The 24,565-nt window shown below is 51.7% G+C and overlaps 1 protein-coding gene across 2 annotated transcripts; it reads left to right on the top strand.

The window, feature by feature from the left end:
- Window positions 1–24: 24 nt before the first annotated feature.
- LOC101698988 (coat protein complex I subunit gamma 1) lies at window positions 25–24,231 on the top strand. Of its 2 annotated transcripts, XM_087207163.1 has the most exons (24): window positions 25–199; window positions 1,088–1,140; window positions 1,579–1,659; window positions 1,897–1,968; window positions 2,095–2,174; window positions 3,286–3,361; window positions 3,530–3,622; window positions 4,008–4,094; window positions 4,550–4,707; window positions 4,813–4,946; window positions 8,028–8,095; window positions 8,221–8,409; window positions 9,400–9,495; window positions 11,344–11,587; window positions 12,607–12,682; window positions 13,896–13,999; window positions 14,435–14,560; window positions 14,732–14,800; window positions 16,736–16,878; window positions 17,104–17,275; window positions 17,737–17,834; window positions 20,245–20,383; window positions 20,597–20,695; window positions 23,766–24,231. In XM_087207163.1, the coding sequence occupies exons 1-24, from the start codon at window positions 163–165 to the stop codon at window positions 23,894–23,896; spliced, it is 2,625 nt and encodes an 874-aa protein (XP_087063289.1). In that variant the 5' UTR covers window positions 25–162; the 3' UTR covers window positions 23,897–24,231. The 2 variants fall into 2 exon arrangements, with proteins under 2 accessions (XP_087063289.1, XP_087063290.1); XM_087207164.1 differs by lacking the exon at window positions 20,597–20,695.
- Window positions 24,232–24,565: the final 334 nt, after the last annotated feature.

The following is a 24,565-nucleotide window of genomic DNA, read 5'->3' as shown; positions in this document are numbered from 1 at the left end:
GCCTCTTGTGCGCAGGCGCGGGGCTTGAAGGGTGCAGGCGCAGAGCGCAGGGCGACGTGGCCGCCAGAACCCGGAAGTAGCCCGGGTGGGACGGGAGCCGGAGTGTTATCCGCCGCGTAGCTAGGTCTCCGTGCCGCTGCTTGCGCCCCTGCCGGCATCACGATGTTGAAGAAATTCGACAAGAAGGACGAAGAGTCCGGTGAGGGGCCCGGGAGCCCTGGGGGAGGCAGGCCGGTGGCGCAGGTTCTCCAGCCCTCCCCCGGAGCCCTCCTTCGTGGTCTTTGTCCGAACGCGGGCGCTGAGGCCCAGCGACGGCCAGAGACTTGGTTCGCAGCTGGCCTAGTAGGCTTCTGGGAGCCCCAGAGAGCCCCGCTGCCTCCCACTCGTGAGCTCCAACCGGGATTTGCTGCGTGGCCTTGTGCGGGGCATGCGCCTGTGTGGGCCTCAGTTTACTCATCTGTCAGGAGGGGCCCGGGCTGGATGCTCCTTGTTCTTTTTCTGTCCGACCTTTTGGTGTCTGCCCGGCCTGCGTTGGTGCTGGCCACACTGGGGCGTAATCTGTGCTGTGGGTGACAAGCGTGGCTCTTCATTCATTAGATCAGAAAATAGGTTGCGCGCCTGCTGAATGCCAGGCTCTGTAGGTGTCCAGATCCTGCAGCAGGACAAGAGAGACACAGGGTTAGAATGGCCACTAGTGCAGGAGACAGATATCAACCAGGTAATTGCACAGGTAATTAGTTACAAATTGGTGTCTGCAGTAAGGGAAATTTGGTCACAGGCAGTTGGTTGGTACCCAGGGACTCAAGTATGGGTTGCATGAATGACTGCAGAACACGGCACTTGAGAGATACAGAGGTCTGTGCCAGGACTTACGGTTGAGTGTGAGTGGTTTGGGGCAGAGTGGAGGCCCCTGGCAAGAGTGTGGTAGGATCCGTAGTCAGACTGTAGATCCTTGAGTGCCATTCAGGAGGAGTTTGAACTTTCTTGGGTAGAGAATGTGGACAGCTTTCCCTTCCCTGTGTCTGGGGAGTTTGGAAATTCAGGGTCACCACCTGAAATCAGTCTCCTTGGTTCTCCTTGACTGCAGGTGGAAGTTCCAATCCATTCCAGCACCTGGAGAAAAGTGCAGTACTCCAGGAGGTAAGTGACCTTTGCTCCTCTGTCCCCACCGTGGATGTTCACCAACAGTGCAGGCAGAATATTGACAGCTTCCTAGTGCTGGTCTCCAGAGCAACTGGGGAGAAAGCCTTGCCAGAAAACACAGGAAAGCTTGGTTCCAGCAGAGAGTTTATTAAGCTTGTTTTTGTTCTTATTTATCATTTCTCTTTCCACTTAGAAATGTTTGCTAAGCATCTGCTAGTCAGTAAAGTCAGCACATCCCTAAAAGTTAAGGAAGATTTTTAGGAATTATTAATAGATTAGTTAAGAAAAACAAACTCTTTCCTTGTGAGATAATCTTGTATAGGCAAGTGTATTTATTTCCTGTGTGACTTCTCAGATCCTGAAGTACCTGGGGGGAATCAGTAGAAGAGAAATGTGCTGAGCTCAGAGCTAATGCCTTCTGTTGCTTCTTCTTAGGCCCGTGTCTTTAATGAAACTCCCATCAACCCTCGGAAATGTGCCCACATCCTCACCAAGATTCTTTACCTCATAAACCAGGTAAGTGGGTGAGGCTTGGAGCAGGGGAAGGTGGTGCTGGGGTGTCGGGAAGGGTGCATCATTGGGCTGTTTGACAGCCTCTCTGAGGTTGTAGCTCTTGGTCCCACAAGCATCCTGCTCTGATTCGCTGCCTTTGATGGAGCCCTCCAGGGTCTGAGGGTCTGACCTAAGCTGATCTTAGGGGAAGAAGCAGGCTGATCTTTCTCCCAGGCTGAGTTTCTTTCTTGATCCCCACAGGGGGAGCATCTGGGGACCACTGAAGCAACAGAGGCCTTCTTTGCTATGACCAAGCTTTTTCAGTCCAACGATGTAAGTGTCCTAACCCCAGCCTTCTTGCAGTGATGTGGGTGCCTTCACCTAGGCTGGTGGTTTCTTCTCCCACCTCTGGTGCCCCTGCTGAGCAGGCTGATAGGGCTTTTCCCATCTCTTTCCCAGCCCACGCTCCGGCGGATGTGCTACTTGACCATCAAGGAGATGTCTTGCATCGCAGAGGATGTCATCATTGTTACCAGCAGGTGACTCTTGGGGCCATGGGAGGTGGCTCCATGGCACCTGTTGACAGACTCTTTTTGTGTGATGTGTACAGATGTAGAGGCTTTCTGTTGACATTGGGCCGGGTGCCCTTTCCTCCGTTGTCTGTCATCCTGCAATCACTGAAGGCACCCATGATGGCCTCCAGAGTGGGCCATTTCCCTTTGACTTCCCTGGCCTTGACTTGGGCGCAAACCTTTCCTTCCTGTGATTCTTCTTAGTCAACTGAGCCAGCCTGGAACTTTTTTGTTTTGTTTATTTGAGACAGAGTCTCGCCATGTGTTTCAGGCTGACCTTGAACTCACTGTGTAGCCCAGGCTGACCTCAAACTCACGGTGATCTGCCTCCCTCAGCCCCCCAAGGGCTGGGATTGCTGAAGCCTGGAACTTTCACAGAGACTTTAGTGCGTGCTACAGAACAATACAATAAAAACAGTCACAGAGAGTGCAAGGGCTATATGAATAGGCCTGCTGACTGGGTACTGCTTTCTACATTAGGCTGAGTGATTCAGGGGACAGATGTCCCTGATGTATAATCCCTGCTTGTTCAAGCTCGGGTTCCATTCTCATTTTTTGTTGCCACAGGGGTTTGTGCAAGGGAAGGGCCCGCACATTCGCTGGTAGATTCATTTAGAAAATATTTACTGAGTGTGTATCAGTTTGTGTGGAGCTTTGGGGATACGGCAGCAAACAAGACAGCTGTGGTCTCCACAGCCCTAGAATAACAAGGAGTTAGCCAGGCTCCTGGGGGCTTGTCTGTTCTGTGCCCAAGAAGCCACAGAAATAGAGGAGTGAGTGAAAACAGAGGAGCAACCTGGTCGGTTCTAAGTTATAAAAACCCCTCCAGGGCCGGGGATTTAGCCCAGTGGTTCCATCGCCTGCCTTGCAAGCGCAAAGACCCAAGTTCGATCCCCGGTACCAAAAAAAAAAAAACAAAACCCCTCCAACTGCCCTTTGGCTGGGTGGGACGAATAGAGGGCCAGCGAGAGCTGGGAGACCTGTGCAGCAACCCAGCCAGATGTGGTGGTAGGGGAGCCGGAGAGGACTGGGCCAGCCTCAGCACCCCACACGTCACTGTGTCCCCTGTCCCCCGCAGCCTGACAAAAGACATGACCGGGAAAGAGGACAACTACCGGGGCCCGGCCGTGCGCGCCCTATGCCAGATCACTGATGTGAGTCCACGCCCTCCTGTGTCCTGCACACACTTCTGGTTGTCCCCTGCTCCTTGGGTCAGGGTGTGCAAGAGCACCCAAAACAGTTGCTACCTTCCTCCCTGTACTCCTCTGTACCACACAGCTGCACTCCTGAGGGTCCCCACCTCCCTGCTCCTGTCCCCACAGAGCACCATGCTGCAGGCCATTGAGCGCTACATGAAGCAGGCCATCGTGGACAAGGTGCCCAGTGTCTCCAGCTCTGCCCTGGTATCTTCCTTGGTGAGTAGCTGCAGCCAGGACCTTTGGGATAGGAGGAAAACAGAAGAAAGTATCAGTCCGTTTCCAGTGTGTGTGTGTGTGTGGGGGGGGACTGTTCTGTACCCCAAGTCTGAGGGTCCTGCCTATCTCCTCAGTGAAGAGAGCCTGAGTTGCTCAGCAGGGCCTTGGTGCATGCCCTTGAGCCACCCATGGGGTGACAGGCTGTTGAGTTGGGATCTGGCAAGAGGTCTTCTGCTGGCCAGGGAGCCCAGAGGGGGGTTAGTTTGTCCTCGGAACCAGGATGCTGGGAGCTAATGGGCTACATCTGGGAGAGGTCCAGGGCCCCTCCCCAGGGTGGGCAGCAGGTGGCTGTCCTGGCTGCCCCTTACCTGCTCTGTGCCCACAGCACCTGCTGAAGTGCAGCTTTGACATGGTCAAGCGCTGGGTGAATGAGGCCCAGGAGGCAGCATCCAGTGATAACATCATGGTCCAGGTAAGGTGCGAGGGCAGATGATACTGAAAATACTCAGGGAGACCTGAGGTGGTGGCACATGCCTGTAATCCCAGCGCTCTAGGAAGCTGAGGCAGGAGGGAGAAAAGTTCCAACCCAGCCTAGGTTACTTAGGGACTTAGCGAGACCCTGTTTCAAAATAAACAGTTAAAAGAGGGGTGCAGATGTAGTTCAGTGCAAAGGCCCTTGGTTTAATCCTCAGTACCATGGGGGGAGAGGGGGAGTGTGGTGCATGAATTTAATCCTAGTATTCAGGAGGCTGAAGCAGGAGGAGCACTTGAGTCTGAGGCCAGCCTGAGCTACATAGTAAGTTCAAGGTCAGCCTGAACTACATAGTGAAAATCTCCTGTCTCAGAAAACCAAAAAAATAAAGAAGTCTGAAGCCCAGAGACATACAGTGACTTACTTGTATGTCCCCGCTATCGCTGTCCCCTAAGTACCATGCGCTGGGGCTCCTGTACCATGTGCGGAAGAACGACCGCCTGGCTGTCAATAAGATGATCAGCAAGTTCACCAGGCACGGCCTGAAGTCACCCTTTGCCTACTGCATGATGATCCGCGTGGCCAGCAAGCAGCTAGAAGAGGAGGACGGCAGGTGATCAGTCCACCTCCTGCTGCTGGAGCCGGGCTTGGTCCTGTCATGCGGAGCTGTCCTCAGCTTCTCCTTGCCGCCACCGCCCCCCCCACACTTCTCTTACAGTCGAGACAGCCCGCTGTTCGACTTCATCGAGAGCTGCCTTCGGAACAAGCACGAGATGGTGGTGTATGAAGCCGCCTCGGCCATCATCAACCTGCCGGGCTGCAGTGCCAAAGAGCTGGCCCCGGCCGTGTCAGGTCTGGGAGAACATTCTGGCCATCACTCGGGAGCAGCCCTGGGCCAGAGGCCAGAGATGGGGGAGAGAGGAGATGCCTTTAGTAGGCTGCTGGCTGCGGGGCGTTAAGCCAGAACCTGGGCTGGGGATTTAGCTCAGTGGTTCCGGCGCCTGCCTTGCAAGCACAAGGTCCTGAGTTCGATCACTGGTACCAAAAAAAAGCCAGAACCTGTTCGGCACCTGCTCTTGGCCGGAGAATGTGTGGGGACCTATCCCCGGTGTTACTTTTGGAAGTGGGCTATTTATTTTTGGGGGGTGGGTACCCAGGAACAAACTTGGGTCCTTGAGCTTGCAAGGCAGGCGCAGAACCACTGAGCTGAATCCCCAGCCCAGGAAGTGGGCTATTTTCAGGTCCATTTTATACCAAATTGCTGAGGTGAGCCAAGCATGTTGGCACACACCTGTAAGTGAAGCTCTGTGGGAGGCTGAGGCAGGAGGGTCATAAGTTAGAGTCCAGCCTAGTCACCAAGTCTGCAAGACCTGTCTCAAAATAAAATAAATGAAAGGGGTTGGGGTTGTAACTCAGGGTGAAGGCACTGGGTTCAATCCCTAGTACTTCAAGGGAAGAGGGCTCCTGGGAAAGCCAGGACTGGGCGGTCCTAGGTGAAGAGGGTAGCAGGCCAGCCATGGTTCCAAGCCAACCCTGGAGCCAGGCAGCTGGGTTAGAGTCCCGGCTCTGCCCATCACGGGGGCGACCTGGGTGGTCACCCATCTTCTCCAGTCTTCAGGGCCCCCTCACTCTGCAGCGCATTTGACAGTCATGCCTGGCATGCAGGGTCGTCAAGGTCGGCACAGATGGTGTAGCATGGTGTCCAGCTCCAAGGCAGACACAGCAGACTTGAGTGTTTGTGGCTGCTCACAGAGAGCGGGAAACATGCAAGAGGCATTCAGGCTGGTGTGGACAGCAGGTGAGCTGAGAGGGTGGAGAAGCCCCCTTGAGGGGCTGGGCCTGGATTCTGCGGGCAAGAGAGAGGGGAGACAGCTCGAGCCAGGACCCACAGGTGAGAGCAGAGATGCTGAGGTTGGAGAGTTAGATTTGCAGGTTTTAAGGCTTTTATATATTTATTTTGTTTTGAGGGATTTTTTGGAGACAGGGTCTCCCTATGTAGTTCAGGCTGGCTGGAACTCTTGCCAATCCTCCTGCCTCAGCCTCCCCAGTGCTGGGATTACAGGCGTGTGTCACCACACCCAGCTAGACCCCCATGTATTTCTAGTAATCCCCGCAGTGATGTTGTAAACCCAGTCAGGCCGAGAGATGGGATTCAGGTTTGGAGGGAGGTCTCCCTGCCCCCTTGTGAACAAGCACAGAAGGAACAGGTGAGTTCACCCACTGCTCTGTGTGCTCATCCATATCCCCTGTCTCCAGGGTAATGGAAACCATAAAGTAGAGCTTTCAAAATAAGGATGGTCCTATTTAAGTAAAGAAAAATTTAAAAAAATACGAGATAATGGAAGCCAAGTGATGAATAAAGGGATGAGGGAGCCCCTGAAGATGGCAACCCCAGGTTTTTGGGGTTTTTTTTTGGTACCTGGGTTCGAACTCAGGTCCTTGCACTTTCAAGACAGGTGCCGGAACCACTGAGCGAAATCCCTGGCCAATGGTAACCCCAGTTGCCATGTGGTTAAGTGAAAACTTTAGCTCTGAGCTTCTGGGAACAGGGCAGAGAGGATTTGCTACCTGATGCAGCTCTCCTAGAGATGGAAAATAAACTGGTCTTTTGTTTATTTAGCCATACTGGGCATTGAACTCAGGGCCTTTGCATTGAGCTACCAGCCCTTTTCATTTTAAGACAAGGGCTTACTAAGTTGCCCAGGCTGGACTAGAACTTGTGGTCCTCCTGCCTCAACTTTCCAGAGCTGAGATTGTAGGTGTGTGCTACCACACCGAGGTTTATTTGTTTATTTTGCAGTGCTGGGAATCTTACTGAGAGGTACTCTTATCACTGAGCTGCCTCTAGTTTTGTTTTTTTGTTGTTGTTTTTTTGGTACCAGGGATCAAACTCGGGACCTTGTGCTTGGGAGGCAGGCAGCGGTTGATCTTTTTAATTTTGAGCAGGGTTTGCCTAAGTTGTCCAAGTCTAGGTGTTGTGGATGAGTGAGTTTGGACAATAGGGATGGGCCACACTCTGTGTCAGATTCAAGCTCATTTATTACAGCTGGCGGCCGAGGGGAGCTAGCGCCCAGAAAGGTTCCTCGGCAATGGGAAGCAGTTTGATTTCTCCTTTTAAATCATGATTTCAGTTGGGGAGGGCGCAGGGGAGAGCAAGCAGAATCTTACAGAACCAGAACCGTGCCAGGTTAGTGGGGGGTGCAAGGAAGTTTCATACATAGTAGGTGAGCTACGAAGCATCCTGAAAGTGTAGCAAGTTTACTGCCAAGCAGGATGTGGGGGTTTTGGGTGCTTTTTTTTCTTTTTTGTGCAAGCACTTTGTTTAAGCGCAGCTACAAAATGGCATTGAGGCACAAGATGGAGCCGGGTTGTCTATCAGATAGTCCCAAACTTGCAATCCTCCTCGCTCAGGCTCCCAGGTAGCTGGGATTACAGGTGAATCACAGTGCCCAGCTATACTGGTGGCTTCAGAGAGGACTTTATTCCTCCATTCCCAGCACCATGGGGAAGCCCTGCTGCTTCCTTGTGGATACTGTGAGAGAGGTGTGAAGTTTGACTTCCTAGTGGCTAAGAGCCCAGGCTGCAGATGTGGCCAGCCCTAGGTTCTAATCCTGCACTGCCACCAGCTGGCTGCCAACCTCAGGGCACTTTAGCTGCTTTACCCCTCCTGCTTCAGTCTCCTTCTCTGGAAGGAAGCATGGTAGTTGCTGCTGCCCACTCCAATGTGAGGAACCAGTGACACAGGGCTGGCAGCAGCTGCCCCTGGTGCCTGGCCTAGAGCTCGGTAGGCACAGCTGGCACCCGTCCCTGGGAGCCCGGGGCTGTGCTGGCAGCTCGGGCCATGCTGGGATCTGAGCTGAGCTCAGCTGTGGCTCAGAGTTGCCCTTGTTCCTGCTGTGCAGCTCCCGATATGTGTCCCCTGCGTCCCCATAGTGCTCCAGCTCTTCTGCAGCTCCCCCAAGGCTGCGCTCCGCTACGCTGCCGTCCGCACCCTCAATAAGGTAGGGGTACAGGTTCGGGCAGACCCAGTCCCTATGATCCTCGGGACACTGAGACCAGACTCAGCCCTGCACAGGGAGTGACAGATGGGTGCTACCCTCTTTGTCCCTGTCCTCCCCCCAACCAGGTGGCCATGAAGCACCCATCCGCCGTGACTGCCTGCAACCTGGACCTTGAGAACTTGGTCACAGACTCGAACCGCAGCATCGCCACACTGGCCATCACCACACTGCTCAAGACGGGCAGTGAGAGCAGCATTGACCGCCTGATGAAGCAGATCTCGTCCTTCATGTCGGAGATCTCGGATGAGTTCAAGGTGCTGTGCCAGGCTGGGAGGGCTCCAGGCCTGCTGCCTCGTGCTGCCGGGGGACCTTCAGCAGGGATGTCACCCTGTAGGTCTTCAGCCCTGAGAATGTGCACAGCCCCACCTCCCGCCCTCTTCCACTCGGCCCTTCTGGGATAGTCGGGTTCACCGATTCATTCTTTAAGAATTTATTAACCACTGGCTGTTCACTGTAGAGTTTGAGGAGAAGGGAACACAGCAGTAAATAGGACAGGGACCTGCTCTCATAGAGCTTCCTTTTGGGGGGCATGTAATCCCAGAACCCAGGAGCCCAAGACAGGAGAATTGCCAAGTGTGAGGTCCACCTGGGGTACATAGTGAGTTGGAGACCAGCCTGGAGAACACAGCCAGACTGCTCATTGAAAAGTGCTGCTTTTCTCTCCAGTGGATAAGCATCAAGTAAACAAATGAGCGAGCTCGAGCTTGGCCTGGTAGCACACACCTGCAACCCTAGCACTCGGGATACAGAAGCAGGAGGATCACCACAGATTCAAGGCCAACTTGGACTATGCAGCGAGACCCTGACTCAGAAAACTAAAAAAGGACTGGGGATGTAGCTCAGTGGCACCGTGCCTGCTTGGCAAGTGCAAGGTCCTGAGTTTGATTCCCAGTACCCCCCCCCCAAAAATTTTTTTTTAAAGCCGAACGAGTGAGCTAGATGATTTCAGGCAAGGGGCATGCCACAGAGAACCTAAACCTGCAGTCACTAAAGGTTGCTGGTGAGGAGAGCAGGGCTGGGGAGCCTGGATTCTCTTCTGGGGAGACCAGGTCTGCTGTGGGTACCCCTTTGTGAGCCACCTATTTGGTGGCTGGGGATCACAGGCTCCCCAGCATGCCAGTGTAGTCCTGTCTCTCTGCCCTAGTGTCACGCCCAGAACTGGGCCCTGCCAACAGGGAGGTACTTCCTTGGCACTCAGGAAGTGACTCACAAGGCTACTCTCACACTGGTCTTGTCTGATCCAGGTGGTGGTTGTCCAGGCCATCAGTGCCCTGTGTCAGAAGTATCCTCGCAAACACGCCATCCTCATGAACTTCCTGTTCACCATGCTTCGGGAAGAGGTAAGGCTGGGGCTGTTGGGGACCTGCCAGGTGTCCTGCAAGGGCAGGAAGTGAGCTAGCTGCTGGCTGCGTGCTCCATGTGGAGTGAGAGCTCCTCTTTGTGGGTGTGCCTGGCTCACCCCATTAACCAGCTGTTTACCTGGTGCCTGTGGCCCTTTAAACACCCATGCATACATGATGTAAGCATAGTCACAGTAATGACACAGTGACTCACCAGCCTGCCATTGCTCAGGTGCCCGGAGGTGATGCTTGTTGCTGAGATGATAAAACGCATGTTCTCTACTGGTGGAGTTGAGCAAAGAAATATTTGGGCTGTTCTAGGAGCTCCCGGGGTGGTGTCTTATGAAACTGGCTTTAATAATGTGACATGGGTGCTGTGTTAGTTCCTCACATGGATTAGTGATTGCACTTGTTAATGTCTCAGCAAGACCCATTCATTTCCCAGGAGCAGAAGCAAATTTTCACAGGCTAGATTTGGCCTCCAGCTAAGTGGTTCCCCTGCCCTGCCCCAGAGGGGTCAAGGATCCAGCACTAGAGGAGCCATTGCCCTGGGTGTCTGGGGTGTCCAGGGGCACCAGGAGAGAGGGGACCACTGACACTTCCTAAGCCCTCAGCTCCTGGCCTGGCTCTTCAGAGACAGTAGGCAGTGTGCGGTCCTGTGACCCTCCACCCCTGTTTGTTCCTGAGTTTTAAGTATGGCTACTAATTCAAAATGTTTAAAACTGTACACTCTGTGAGGTGGAGGGTGTTGCTCAGTTCTGAACACATTAGATGGCTTTAGCACAGGTGTCATCTACAGCAGAGCTTCTGGAGACCAATAACATGGCCTAGCTGTGAGACTTCCCAAATGCATGTTTTTCTAAAGTCACTTAAGACCAAGCGAGCTGAGCGTGGTGGGCACACCTGTAATCCCAGCACTTGGGAGGCTGAGGCAGAAGGATCACTGCAAGTTCGAGGCTAGCCTGAACTACCTAGCAAGACCCTGTCTCAAAAAAAAAGATCAAGTAAAGCCAGGGAATTTATTTAGTTTTCCTTGGTAACGGTCTGCTGACATCAGATTCAGGAGGGATTTCCTCTTAGGATGGTGCTGTCAAGCCAGGACCACCACCCGAAGTAGTTCCTATTGCTAAGTTACATGCTTCGCACCTCTGGCCTCTTAACTTTCCCCCTCTCATTAACATCTACTGTGCACAACCCTCGCCACCATCCATCTCGTGATAGTGACAATTTCAGCTGCAGCTCTGTCCTTGTTAACAACTAGCTGTGCGTTCCCCTCCTCCCAGGCCCCGGGGTTGTCGTTCCATTTTCTGTCCCTGACAGAAAGTGGCATTGGACAGGACTGGTCTCTTTCTGCCTGTTTTAGTTCACATAGCACCATGTCCTCCAGGTTTATCCAGGTTTCAGCCCGTGTCAGAATGCCCTTCCTTCTTAAGGCCTGGTGGGTATAGACCACAGGTCTGGATCTTTTCAACCCTGGGTGGGCACTCAGGACACTTTCACCTTCTGGTTGTTCGGCTCTGCTCTCAGCTCAGCAGGGTGCACAGCTGGAAGTAGAATTGCCAGGTCAGTGATGATTCTGTGTCTGATATTTTGGGGACCTGCTGTGCCATTGTCTGCAGCAGCTATCCCACCCATTCTGTCTGGGTCTCATCTCAGTCAGGAGGAAAAGTGGGCTGTGAAATGTTCCCATTAAACTCTTCCTGTTAGCAGCAGAAGAGCCCAGTCCGAAGCTAGGCCAGAGGCCGAGGCCCAGCGAGCCAGTGCCTCAAGGCTCCAGTGTGGCCTGGTGTTCCTGGTCCCAGGTCTGGCCGGGCTCTGGCTTCAGGCTCAGCTCTGTCCTTCCCACAGGGTGGCTTTGAGTACAAGCGTGCCATTGTGGACTGCATCATCAGCATCATTGAGGAGAACTCAGAGAGCAAAGAGACAGGGTTGTCACACCTGTGCGAGTTCATTGAGGACTGTGAGTTCACGGTGCTGGCCACGCGCATCCTGCATCTGCTGGGCCAGGAGGGGCCCAAGACCAACAACCCCTCCAAGTACATCCGCTTCATCTATAACCGTGTGGTGCTGGAGCACGAGGAGGTCCGGGCAGGTGCGTCTGGGTGCGGGCAGATGGGGCTCCCGGATCCTTCTCCACTCAAAGGAGTGGCCCTGCAGAGGGACCTGCATGGTGCATGTCCTCGCATCACAAGCTGATTTCACATCATTGTGGAAAGGAGTTTAGATGTCATCTAGTTAAATGGTAGGGATGTAACCTCTGTAATTTGTTGACTCTTGTCCTCTTTTTTTAGAAGTATCTTTTTATTCTTTTTTTTTTTCTTTTTTTTTTTTTTTGGTACTATGGATTGAACTCAGGACCTTGTGCTTATGAGGCAGTTGGCGGAACCACTGAGCTAAATCCCCGGCACTCTTTTTATTCTTTTAGGCAGGATCTTGCTATGTAGCCCAGGCTGGGTGCAAAGTTGGGATTGCCTGCCTCAACCTACCAAGTGCGCTGCCGTGCCCTGCTTGACTTTTTTTTTTGATACCAGGAATTGAACTCAGGGCCTCACGCTTGCCAGGCAGGCACTGCATCACTGAGCCATAGCCCTGGCTCTTTTGTTTTTTGAGCCTGAGTCTCACTGTATAGTTCAGGCTGGGCTTGAAATCACTATGTAGACCAGGTTGGCCTTGAACTCACAGCAGCCCTCCTGCCTCAGCCTCTCAAGTGCTGGGATTACAGGCATGTACCGCCATGCTGTTTGCAACCATCCTTTACTTAACCTTAATTTTGTTTATATTTTATTTTCCTTTTATGCCATTCCATTAGGCAGCTTTCCTTTTAGCAGCTGATACTCACTAAGTACTGGTCATTTCCTGGTTTGTATGGACCTAAGGCTTGATTGCGAATAGGGGCTGTTTGGAAACTGAGAAGCCTGACATCATAGGCCGCTTCCATGGCCTTGTCGCAGTTGGTGTGAAAATGGTTCCTGGGACCCTAGGTTGGGAGCCACCGGCAGTGCTGGCTCCCTGCCCCTCGCAGTAGATGTGGTGTGTGGGGTCAAGTGGTTCCAAGGCTAGTGTGGTGTGGCGCCACAGGGAGCTCCTAAACCACCTTTGCTTTCTGTGCAGGTGCCGTGAGTGCTCTGGCCAAGTTCGGAGCCCAGAACGAAGAGATGCTGCCCAGCATCCTGGTGCTGCTGAAGAGGTGAGTCTGGGCCCACCCTGGGACAGTGTTGGCTTGCGCAGGCAGCTTTCCTTTATCTTTTAACGAAGAGGGGAGAAAATGAGAGCTGTTGATGATATGAAAAAATAAAATAGAAAAGCAATGCGTGAATCCCATCACCCACAAGTGACTATTTGTGGTTTGTTGTTTTTTTGGTACCGGGGATTGAACTCAGGTCCTTGCGCTTGTGAGGCAGGCGGCGGAACCACTGAGCTAAATCCCTGGCCCTCACAAGTGACTATTTGTAACTGGAGTGTTCCATTTTTAAAAATAGCTTTATTAGCGGGCACGGTGGCACACACCTGTAATCCCAGCACTCCAGAGGCTGAGACAGGATGATTGCCATGAGTTCCAAGGCCAGCCTGGGCTAACTTAGCAAGATCCCAAAAGAATAAATAAAAATTTAAAATAAATAAATTTAAAGCATTTCTTTCACCCCAAAAAGAAACTTTCCATTTTATAGCCACTCTTTCCCCTCCAGTCTCTCCTGTCTGCCTTTTATCCATATTTTTAAAGTGAATTACTTTTGTAGCATGCTCCAGTACTTTAGTCCTATTTTCTTTTTCCTCCCTTTCTTTCTTCCCTCCTTCCTTTTTTTTTTTTTTTTTTTTTCTTGGTACTGAGGATTGAACCAGGGCCTTGCATATACTGGGCAGGCACTCTACCACTTAGGTGCCTCCCACCCCTTTTTATTTCTTATTTTGACAAGGCCTTGTTATGTTGCCCAGGCTGGCCTCAAACAATCCTCCTGTCTCGGGCTCCAAAGTAGCTGGAACTACAGGCACATGACACCATGCCCAGCTATTCCTTTCTGTTACCAAATGTTTCACTCTGTAGATAAATTACATTTGGGTTATTTCTGTTGTGGGGCTGTTATCAGCAACACTGCTGTGAATGTTCATATCCAAGTTTTCACATTGCACATGGGTTGTCCTGTCTCTTGGGGAAGTGCTTGCTGACATAGGCTGTTGGAGATAGAAGTGCCACCCTCACTGGGGATGGAACCCAGGGCTTTGCACCTCCGTTGAGCCACACCCCTGGCTCCTGTGTGTGTTGACGCGCAGGTTCAAGTGTTGCTAGGTCCCCCCCAGTTTCAGGAGACCTACTCCCCCCACTGCCCCTGGTGACACCCTGCAGGATCCTTCCTGCTGTCCCTGCCAGGCCCCGTCAGGAGCACCTTGTGTCCTGGCTGCAGGTGTGTGATGGACGATGACAATGAAGTGAGGGACCGAGCCACCTTCTACCTGAATGTCCTGGAGCAGAAGCAGAAGGCGCTCAATGCCGGCTACATCCTAAACGGTGAGTCTGGTGGCATCTATGACCCTCTGCTCCTTGGGCAGAGGAATCTGAGACACGGCTGAACTTGTCTGGCAGCCACATGGCATTGCCATGACCTTGGGGGACACAAGGTCATCAGAGTGGAAACAGCCTAGTAAGTGGGAACACTTGTCATTAATAAAAACTTGTGGGGCCAGGGATTTAGCTCAGTGGTGTGCTGTGCCTGCCTTGGAAGCCCAAGGTCCTGAGTTCGATCCCCGGTACCAAAACCAAAAACCAATAAAAACTTGTGTCTTCACACCAGTTTACCTTTGATAAGTCACTTGGTATCTGTGTTTATTTGCTGAGCAGAGGTTGAAAGTGTTAATCAGTTTGCTCCTGTTCAGACCACTCCCCTCCTCCAGTCCTCTCGCCTTCTGTTGTACTGTCAGGTGACCTCTCTCCGCTGGCCTCTAGGTCTGACCGTGTCCATCCCTGGGCTGGAGAGAGCTCTGCAGCAGTACACCCTTGAGCCATCGGAGAAACCCTTTGACCTCAAGTCTGTGCCCCTGGCCACCACACCCATGGCTGAGCAGAGACCAGGTGAGGGTGGGCTAGATGGTTGCCTTGGCTGCCAATCCTGGAACTTCGCCAGGGTGGGCAGGGTCATCACTTTCAGGAGTTGGAATTTATACTGTGGGTAACACCAGCGGGCCAGCACCCCTGCCTCCTGTGCCCGGAGTTGTTGGTCACCCTGTGTGTCTACTCCTGCAGAAAGCACCCCCATCACAGCCACCAAACAGCCTGAGAAAGTGTCAGCCACCCGGCAGGAGATCTTCCAGGGTGAGTAAGAGTGCCCCAAACCAACCACTGGGGTCAGTATGGGGTCCGCTACCCTCCAAGGCCTAAAATACTGATCCCATGGGCCAGGTAGGGTCTCCTCGGGGATTAAAAGTGAGCACTTTAAGGTAGACATGGTGCCAGACACCTGTCTTCCAGAATTCAAGAGGCTGATGCAGGAGGATTGCCACAAGGTTGAGGCCAGCCTGAGCTTTTTTCATTTCTTTCTGTTTTTGTGAGCCTTGAGCTATATAGTGAGATGCTGTTTCAAAAAAAAAAAAACCCAGGGCCAGGGATTTAGCTCAGTGGTTTTGCCTCCTGCTGCACAAGGGCAAGGACCCAAGTTCGATCTCTAGTACCGAAAGAAAAAAAAAAAAACAACTTTAGAGACCAGGGGTGTAGCTCAGTACTAGAACACTTGTCTAGCATGCGCAGGGCCCTGGGTTCAATTCCCAGTACCACAACTGAGAACAAGAGTAAGAACTTGATGGGGTCTCTGGTTTGTCAGCACCTTTGGTGTGCCAGGAGGTTGTGAGGTCCAGCTGGTGTCTAGCTCCAGCAGAGAGTGGTTGGCACAGGTAGAAGATGGAACATGCTGGAATTAAGGTACAGGGGAAAGTGGCTTGGAGCTGCTTCTGGAGCCTACCCCACCGGGACTCGGAGACTGTGGCACATTTTAGATTCCCTGTGTTCAGTCCACACGTCCATCCTCCCCTCTGGGCCTCAAATGTGCGGGGCAAGTACCCTCACTGAGCTCTAGTGCCTGTCAAGGCTCCTATCGTGAGAGGAGAGACCATATTGAGGTGCTGAGCTCTTGTTGCACTTCATTGCTCCATCCTGGGCTTGGCTGCACCTCCTTCCGGAAGCCTTTCCTGCTCTCTCTAGCGCCTTACTTCCATCTACTCTGATCCTCTGTGAGCTGAATAGTTCTCCCTGCCATCTGGCTGTGTTGTGCATCTGTCATAGCAGTGGCCCGCCTTCTTCTTGGTGCCACCAATCACCCACAAACCCCCCTTTCTCCATCCCGTTCCAGAGCTGTGTCTCCCGTTAACACATTCCCTTCCACACCCAGACAGCGGCCTGAGATGAATGGGGTGCTTGGTGTCCCGCTGCTGCTCCAACACAGGACCACAAGCCTTGCAGCTTAACATGGGTGGCCCGTGGCCATAGAGCAGGGGAAAGCACAGCTGGCATTGTAGGCTTGCATGTGTGTGTGTGTGTGTGTGTGTGTGTGTTTTGATCCAAGGTCACATTAAGTAGTCCAGGCTGGCCTTGAACTCACAGTGATCCTCCTGCCTCAGCCTCCTGAGGGCTGGGATTCCAGGCACAAGTGACCATACCCAGGGCTGTTTGTCTTAATTGGACAGTGTTAAGGGCTGACTTGTTCTTTGCTGATTGTGTAGCTATAGCAGTGTGCACTTCATCTTCCTAGTCTTTTCCTGGTCCCTACTTTTCTTTTCAAGAATCCTTGCTGTGTCTCTAAAGGCAAAGGAGCCTCCAGCTGGGGTCAGGCCTAGGACAGTTCTCCCTCCTGGCTTTGCTTCTAAAGTCTTCCAAGGACAGGGGAGGAGAGGTCCCTGTGGGGTACAATTTGAGCAAGTGAGCAAGATGCAGACTGTTCAGGAAATAGCAAGTAGCCAGTGCTGTAGACACCATGTGTGTTTTGGGTAGGTGGGAGACCTTGAGAATTGGCCGTGGCCCCTGAATAGAAACCATCATACCTAGATGTGGTGGTGTGCACCTGGAATCCCAGCACCCTGCCAAGGCAGGAGGATTGCAAGTTCAACTTGTGGGATCTGTTTTAAAATTAAAAAGGACTGGGAATGTAACTCAGTGCAAAGGCCCTGGCTTCATTCTCCTGTACATGTGGGAAAAAAAAGTATTCTTAAATTGGCCTGGGGGTAGAAAAGCTAAGCGCATGTGGCTTGTGGGTTTCAGAGCAGTTGGCAGCAGTGCCAGAGTTCCAAGGGCTGGGGCCCCTCTTCAAGTCCTCTCCTGAGCCTGTGGCCCTCACTGAGTTGGAGACGGAGTACGTCGTCCACTGCACGAAACACGTCTTCACCGAGCACATGGTGTTCCAGGTAAGCGGGGCAGGCTGACTGCTGGGGTGCCAGGTCTGGGATTCCGTAGGATCCTGGCACTCCTGCATGGAGTTGACAGCAGGGTTTGTCACTAGCAAGAACGTCCCCCAAACCTCCTGACCAAGGACCTCGCTGGGGACACAGGGAGGGACACCGGGAGCCGGGGGCAGCTCCAGGATGAGGAGAGGTGGGAGCAGGGTCTCAGCTCCCCTGTCTCCCGTCCAGTTTGATTGCACGAACACCCTCAACGACCGGATGCTGGAGAATGTCACCGTCTACATGGAGCCCACCGAGGCCTACGAGGTGCTCTGCTATGTGCCTGCCCGCAGCCTGCCTTACAACCAGCCTGGCACCTGCTACACACTGGTGGCACTGCCCAAGGAAGACCCCACAGCTGGTGAGCCCCTCAGATGCCACACAGCCTCCTGGGAGCCATGGGAAGAGGTTGGGACAGAGCACTGTGTCCTAGGTGGTCTCGCTCCACCCCCAGAGCAAAGTGCCGCTGTCCCTTTCCGACGGAGGAAGCCAAGGCCCCTGCTAAATATCTGGCCCGAGTTCAGAACCCAGGCCTGCCCAGTGCTCTCATTGTACCATGAGGTCTGAGTCAGTCACAGCACATACACAGTCCCATTCCACACACCCCAGTGAGCCTGCCAGCTTCTTGCTGGTGGCCCTGGCTGTGACACGGCCGTTGCCGTTGTTTGGCATCTCTTCTCTTGTCCTTCCTTGCCCTGTAAGTGGCGGCCCCTGGCCAGCCCGCTGGGGTCCAGTGGCGTGTTGCTGCTACTGCCGGTGGAGCAGAGGCCTGGAGGGCAGGCTGGGGACACCCTAACCAGCAGCCAGCCTCTCTTCCCACAGTGGGCTGCACATTCAGCTGCATGATGAAGTTCACTGTCAAGGACTGCGACCCCACCACCGGGGAGATGGACGAAGAAGGCTATGAGGACGAGTATGTGGTAAGAAGTGGTGTCAGGGGCCACAGAGCAGCTTCCTCCAGCAGCTGCTCACCAGACCAAGTTCTCTTCTTGCTGGTTTTGGCTTCACAGCTCTAGTTAGCCAGGCGTAGTGGTGCATGCCTGTAATCCCCACAGTGTGGGAGGCTAAAGCTGGAAGATTTCAAATTCAAGCCCAGCGTGGGCAACTTGGGGACCTAGCAGAGCTCTGTCTCAAATCAAAAGGGCAGGGGACATAGCTCAGTGGGAAGGCTCTGGGTTCAACTCCCAGTTCTGAAGGAAAAAGGAAATAAAAAGATTTCTTTTTTAAACTTGTAAAAATGCATACTCATCTGTAAAAGAAATTTGGCAAATTAAGAGCAAAGTATTAAGAAATGGAAACATAGGCCATAGTCCTTAGGCGTCCTTTTAAAGGGGGAAGTTCCATAACTGAGGTTCTGTACTTTATAGATCCTGCGATTTTCACTTAAAACTGTGGTATATTTTTGTACCATTACAAGATACCTCAGAAACACTTCTGATTTGTCTGTTTAGTGCTGGGGATAGAACACAGGCTGAGCCACACCCCCAGCCCTCGGATTTTAATGGCTAAAACACCCAGGCCAGGGATATAGCTCAGTGGCACCATGCTTGCCTCGAAAGCCCAAGGTCCCAGGATGGATCACTGGTACCAAAAAAAACCACCAAACCACCCTATCATACACACAGATCATAACTCACTTAACCTTTTGTTCTTAATGTTGGACATTTGGGCTTCTCAATCTTCACTGCCTTTTACAAAGCTGCATTAAACATGTAGGGTATACATTTTCATCTGCATTTCAGTTTTGTTTTGTTTTGTTTTGTTTTTTGATATAGGCCCTCGCTATGTAGTTCAGGCTTCCCTTGCACTCACTAGGTAGCCCAGGCTGACCTCGAACTCCTGGAGATCCTTCTGCCTCAGCGTCCCATCACATTATTTCTTTAGGATAGATTCCTGTTGGGTCAGAGGGTGAGCATGACTTCAGGACTTCAATTCCTATTGTCACGCTACTTTCTAGGTAAATTGGACCCATCTGTTTGGCGGGCAATTGTTGCGTATCCTGAAAAGCCCTTCCCATGCCTGTTCTCCGAGCTTGCAGGGTCCCTGGTGCGGGGTCCCTCTGGAGTGTGAGCAGGGGCCTGGCCCAGTGCCACTGCAGTGCAGATCATGGTGTTTAGAGACAGGGACCAGCAAGCCTCCTCCTCAAGGGACAGCCACTGTGGAGCACAGCTGACTTTCACCCCATGTCACCCTGGGGCCATAGTTGAGGGTGCCACACGCAAGCCCACGTGGCCCTCAGACTCCGCTCCTTGAGAGCTGGGCCTGGCTTCCTTCTGCTGCGGGAGCTGGGCCTTGCTTATGTCCACCCCAGATTCCACCTTCAGGGCTCCCTGAGGGTCTGTGTGACAGGACCTTCAGTAGCTGCAGTCAGTCCATGGTGGTGGCGGGGTGGCCACTGTCAAGTTCCTAGTGGAGGCCAGGGATTTAGTTCAGTGGTTCCGATGCCTGCCTCGAAAGCACAAGGTCCTGAGTTCGATCCCTGGTACGAAAAAAAATTCAAAAAACAGTTCCCAGTGGAGATGTAGCCAGGGGTGCCAGTATGTCAGGCCCAGAGATCACAGTTGAGAGCAGAGGGAGAACCTGCTGAAACAGAAATGGCCACTGCTGGGCCTGGTGGTATACACCTGTCATCCCAGCACTGTAGAGGCTGAGGCAGGAGGAGCGCCATGCATTCCAGGCCAGCCTGAGCTACATAGTTCAAGGCCAGTCTGGACTATATACAAGACCTTGTCTCAAAAAACCAAGAAAAAAAAATCGCTGCTGCTCTGGAACCTTATGTGGTCCCCCCGGAGAGACAGGCACAGGAGGCAGACCTGAGTATCCTGTGTCTCACAGCTAACAACTCTAGGACGAGCAGGACACTGGTAGATTGACACTAGGGGTGAGAGAGTTTCGTGTTGAAGGAGCACCACTTGGCTCTGAGGGCCACTGCCCTGGCACACTGCTCTGTCCCCGGAGCCTGCCATGCCTCAGTGCCAGGCACACACACCTGGGCACAGGTGGAGAGTTGAGGACAGTGCCCAGGGGTGTGAGGTGCACACAGAGAACTCCATCCCCTGGAAATAGTGTCTGACTCGAAGGAGTGAAGGGAGGGGAAGGGGAAAGGAAAAACTATGAGAAAAGAAAAAAAAATGGAAATGAAATCTATGTAAATAGGGAAGGGTGGAGGGGGTGAAGAGCGCACAGGTAATGGGGAAAAAAAATAAGCAAGATACATCATGTACAGGTACAAACACCCAATGATAAATGTAAATGAATTGTATACCTAAAATGTACCAATAAAAGAACTAAAGAAAAAAGAAATAGTGTCTGACTCCACCTTCTTCCCAGCTGGAGGACCTGGAGGTCAATGTGGCTGATCACATCCAGAAGGTCATGAAAGTGAACTTTGAAGCTGCCTGGGATGAGGTGGGGGACGAGTTTGAAAAGGAGGAGACATTCACGCTATCCACCATCAAGACGCTGGAAGGTAAGGGCCCAGCTGCTGTCTCCACCACCTGCCTTCCAGACCCTCGGGCTGCTGATGGCCTCCTCTCCTTCCTGCCTGAGCAGGGCCACTTCCCTGAGCCTTCAGTGCCCGGGTACAAGATTTAGGACTGAGAGGCCCACACAGGCCCTGGGTTTGGTCTCCAGTGCCACAAAAACAAGCTACTTGGCTGAACTCTGCTGTTTTGTCCAACAGAGGCTGTGGGCAACATTGTGAAGTTCTTGGGAATGCATGCGTGTGAGAGGTCAGACAAAGTGCCAGAAAACAAGAACACACACACACTGCTCCTGGCAGGTGAGCAGCACTTCCAGGGGGAGGGCTGGGGACCCCACTGGGGACACGAGGAGTCAGGGTCCACTGCTTCTAAATCTTGCACACTTGTAATCCTAGACTTGGAGGCCAAGACAGGAGGATTGCAAGTTCAAGTCCCACCTGGGCAACTTAGACCTTGTTTCAAAATATGGGCTGGGGAGGTGACTCAGTGCAGAGACCCTGGGTTCAAAATCCAGTACCACAAAAGGCCTGGGGATTTAGCTCAGTGACACCACGCCTGCCTTGTAAGTGCAAGGTTCTGAGTTTGATCCCTGGTACAGAAAAAAAAAAAAAAAATCCAGTACCATAAAAAAGGGGGAAAAAATTCACAAAGTATAAAAAGAGACCTGTGACAAGATGTCCCCCTTCCCTACCTTTGTTGCCACCCATCTTGCAGGTGACACTGTTATAAACTGCCTGTGTATCATCTGGTCATTTTATGGCTATAAAAATACAGGAAGCTGTAATCTCAGCTGCTTGGGAGGCTGAGGCAGGCGGACTGAAAGTGTCTGCCCAGCCCGGGCAAATTATCAAGACCATGTCTCAAAATAAAAAGAGCTGGGACCGGGGCTTTAGCTCAGTGGTTCCACTGCCTGTCTTGCAAGCACAAGGTCCCAAGTTCGATCCCTTGTACCAATAAATAAATAAATAGATAGATAGATAGATAGATAGATAGATAGAGCTGTGGGTTAGCTCAGTAATAGAGTGACTGCCTCATGTGTGAGGCCTAGGTTCCATCCCCATAACTGCAAAAAGAAGTTAATAGGAATACATTTCCATTGTGAAATTCAGATGTATAAATGGTATACAATGTTCTGCACTTGACTTTTTCACTTTATAGTGTGCCTGGGGACGATCCTTGTCAATATGTAGAGCTTTCTTATTCTTTCACCTCTTAATTATGGTTAAATATATATAACAAGCTAGGCATGGTGGTGCATGCCTGCAATCCCATCCTTCTGGGAAGGTGAGGCAAGAGGATCATACTTTTTGTTTTTTTGGTACCAGGGATCGAATTTGGGTCCTTGCGCTTGCGAGGCAGGTGGCGGAACAACTGAGCTACATCTCCGGCCGTCAAAATTTAAAAATACACATAAAGGGCTGGGGATATAGTTCAGTGAAAAGGTTCAATAACCAGTACCACAAAAAGGAAAAAAGAAAAAATGTAAATTTTTTTGGAGGGTGTTACTGGGGATTGAGCCCAGGGCCCTTGCACTGAGCTATATCCCTAGCCCTTTATGTATATTTTATTTTTTGTTTTGGTTTGGTTTTTTTGGTACTGGCCATTGAACTCGGGACCTTGGGCTTTCAAGGCAGGCAGTGGAACCACTGAGCTAAATCCCTGGCTCCCTTTATATATATTTTAAAACAGGGTCTCACTAAGTTGCTAAGTTGTCCAGGCTGGACTTGAACTTGTAATCCACCTGCCTCAGCCTCCCAGACTGCTGCGATTACAGGCGTGTGCCACCACACCTGGCTAAAAAAATTTACTATTTTTAAGTGTACAATTTAGTGCATTAGGTACTTTCACACTGTTGTGTTACCATCACCAGGATCCATCTCCAGAACTTTTTCATTATCCCAAACTGCATGAATCCCTAATCCCTTTTTATGACAGCCCAGTAACCCATTGTATAGATGTACTGTATCTCATGGAATTGCCCCCTAGTGATGGACATTTAGTTGTTACCAATTTTTTGTTATCGCCAATGATGCTACGACTAATCACTCACACTTATTTCATATGTGCACACTGAGAGTATCTGTGTTAAATTTCCCAGGACATGACTGGGTCAAAGTGATTGACATTTCTCCTTTTGATAAATAATTCCCAGTTGTCCTTAAGAATCATATGCCTTTCCTTCGACACTGGGGACAACAGAAGATAGCATCAAACTTTATGACTTTTGCCGGTATGGGTGAAAAATGTTATCTTCGTGTAGTTTTAATGTCCATTTCTTCTGTTTGGAATGAAGTTAGCCATCTTCCATTTGTATTTCTTGTTCAGTGGTATGCTTACTTTTCCTTGTCTAAGTGTCTATTGGCATGGTTCCTCTTTTTGTTTGTTTGGAGATAAGAGTCTCGCTGTGTAGCCCAGGCTGGCCTCAAAGTCATGGCAATCCTCCTGCCTCTGCTTCCCAAGTGCTGGGATTACAGGCATGTGCCACCACAGCCAATTCTGGTTGCTCTTTTTTTTTTTAATTAATTTTTTGGGGGGGACTGGAGATTGAACTCAGAACCTTGCACTTTCGAGTCAGGCGCCAGAACCACTGAGCTAAATCTCCAGCCCTGGTTGCTCTTTTCTAACAATAGGCATTTGGGGCCAGGGATTGAGCTTAGCGGTACAGCGGCTACTTAGCATGTGGGAGGCCCTGAGTTGGATCTCCAGCACCATCAATGGGCATTCAAGCATCTCCGCTGAGAAATCTTCAGATGTACACAAAGATGGAAGAGTGTAACGAACCCCAGAGTTCATCCCCCAGCCTCCACATTAGCAGCACCTGCACTCACCCGCCAGCATTTCACATGTGAATATTTCAGCATCTGCACTTCTCTTTGAGATAACGATGCTGTGTGAATAGTTATACGTATAACACTTAGTGTAAGGAAATGGGACTTTTTAAACTTTGGCTGAGTGTTTATATTCAGGGTTGGGCGGATGTCTGCTCACAGCTGACAGCCTCCACCCCCATCCTTTCTGGACACGTTGAAGCAGCTTGGTCCCCTGGGCCCTGCAGCCACCTGCTGTGCGGTTTGTCTTGGTGGGACTATCCCTGTGTGAGCGCCTCTGTCATATCAGGCACCAGCCTTAAACGTTCCATGAATTCATTTGAGCTAGGCAGGAGCTGAACAATGGTATCCTTATTCCCTCCACTCTGTGGTTGCAAATCCTGGGGCTCATTGAAGCCAAGTGGCTTGCGAAGGCCCAGCTTGGGGACCTTACCCCACTGCTCTCCAGTGCTGCCTTCATCAGCTGCTGCAAACGGCAGCCTCAGCCAGGCCTGCAGCCCTTCTGCCTCACACAGCCTTATCTCTCTCTCTTCCCTGCCAGGCGTGTTCCGGGGTGGTCATGACATCCTTGTGCGCTCGCGGCTGCTGCTTTTGGACACAGTGACAATGCAGGTGACAGCCCGAAGTTCAGAGGAGTTGCCAGTCGACATCATCTTGGGATCTGTGGGCTAAGAGGCCCCCACAGAGGCCCATCCTCCTCCCCAACACTATGCAGAAGTCTCGCCTTTCTTTAGCACGAGTCTGGTGGAAACCCCTTCCCCAGCTTCTGTATTCAGACACAGACGAATCATTATGGCTTTTGTTTTGAATTCTGTACCCTCATTCAGAACTGCTGGAAGGTAGCTTTTTAAAACAGGATTATTTTAGGTTTTCCTAGATCATGCTGTCTTGCCTGTGAGGGAAGAGACATCACAAATGAATAAAGTTCATACCTCTTCTTGAATTTATCCCCAAAGAAACATATCCCCTCCCTATATAATAAACAAGCATGTATTTATGGACTGACAGCTTCTTCTGCAGGCTCATCCTTGGGGCTCCACCTTCCCGCTCCTGTCCCCTCTACACCCACAGCCCTGCCCAGGACCCAGCCCCTCGGGTGCCTTCACGGCCGTCCTCTGTAAATGATAAATGAGGGTCCCAGTGGTCGGGGGCTAATGCCCGGGTTTCTGCCCCGTTAGTTGGGTCCAGTGAGTGGCAAGCCAGGAGTGGCCCAAATACACCGGAAGTGCCTGTTTCTAAAACGGGAGCCTCCTCGTGGTCAGGAGGATCCCAAGTTCAATCTGGTGGGACCCTGGCTCAAAATAATAAAAAGATGAGGCAGCTCTGCAGAGGCCCTAGGAT

Source organism: Heterocephalus glaber, unplaced genomic scaffold, assembly GCF_053883595.1.
Source record: "Heterocephalus glaber isolate CG9 unplaced genomic scaffold, H.glaber_assembly_v1.0 deba00000768, whole genome shotgun sequence".
NCBI lineage: Eukaryota > Metazoa > Chordata > Mammalia > Rodentia > Bathyergidae > Heterocephalus > Heterocephalus glaber.
This window is presented reverse-complemented; position numbering and strand designations above follow the sequence as displayed.

Coding starts and splice junctions, on each gene's coding strand:
- LOC101698988 (XM_087207163.1), top strand. CDS start 163: ATGTTGAAGAAATTCGACAAGAAGGACGAAGAGTCCG. Junction 200..1,087: donor CAAGAAGGACGAAGAGTCCG/GTGAGGGGCCCG, acceptor CCTTGACTGCAG/GTGGAAGTTCCAATCCATTC. Junction 1,969..2,094: donor AGCTTTTTCAGTCCAACGAT/GTAAGTGTCCTA, acceptor TCTCTTTCCCAG/CCCACGCTCCGGCGGATGTG.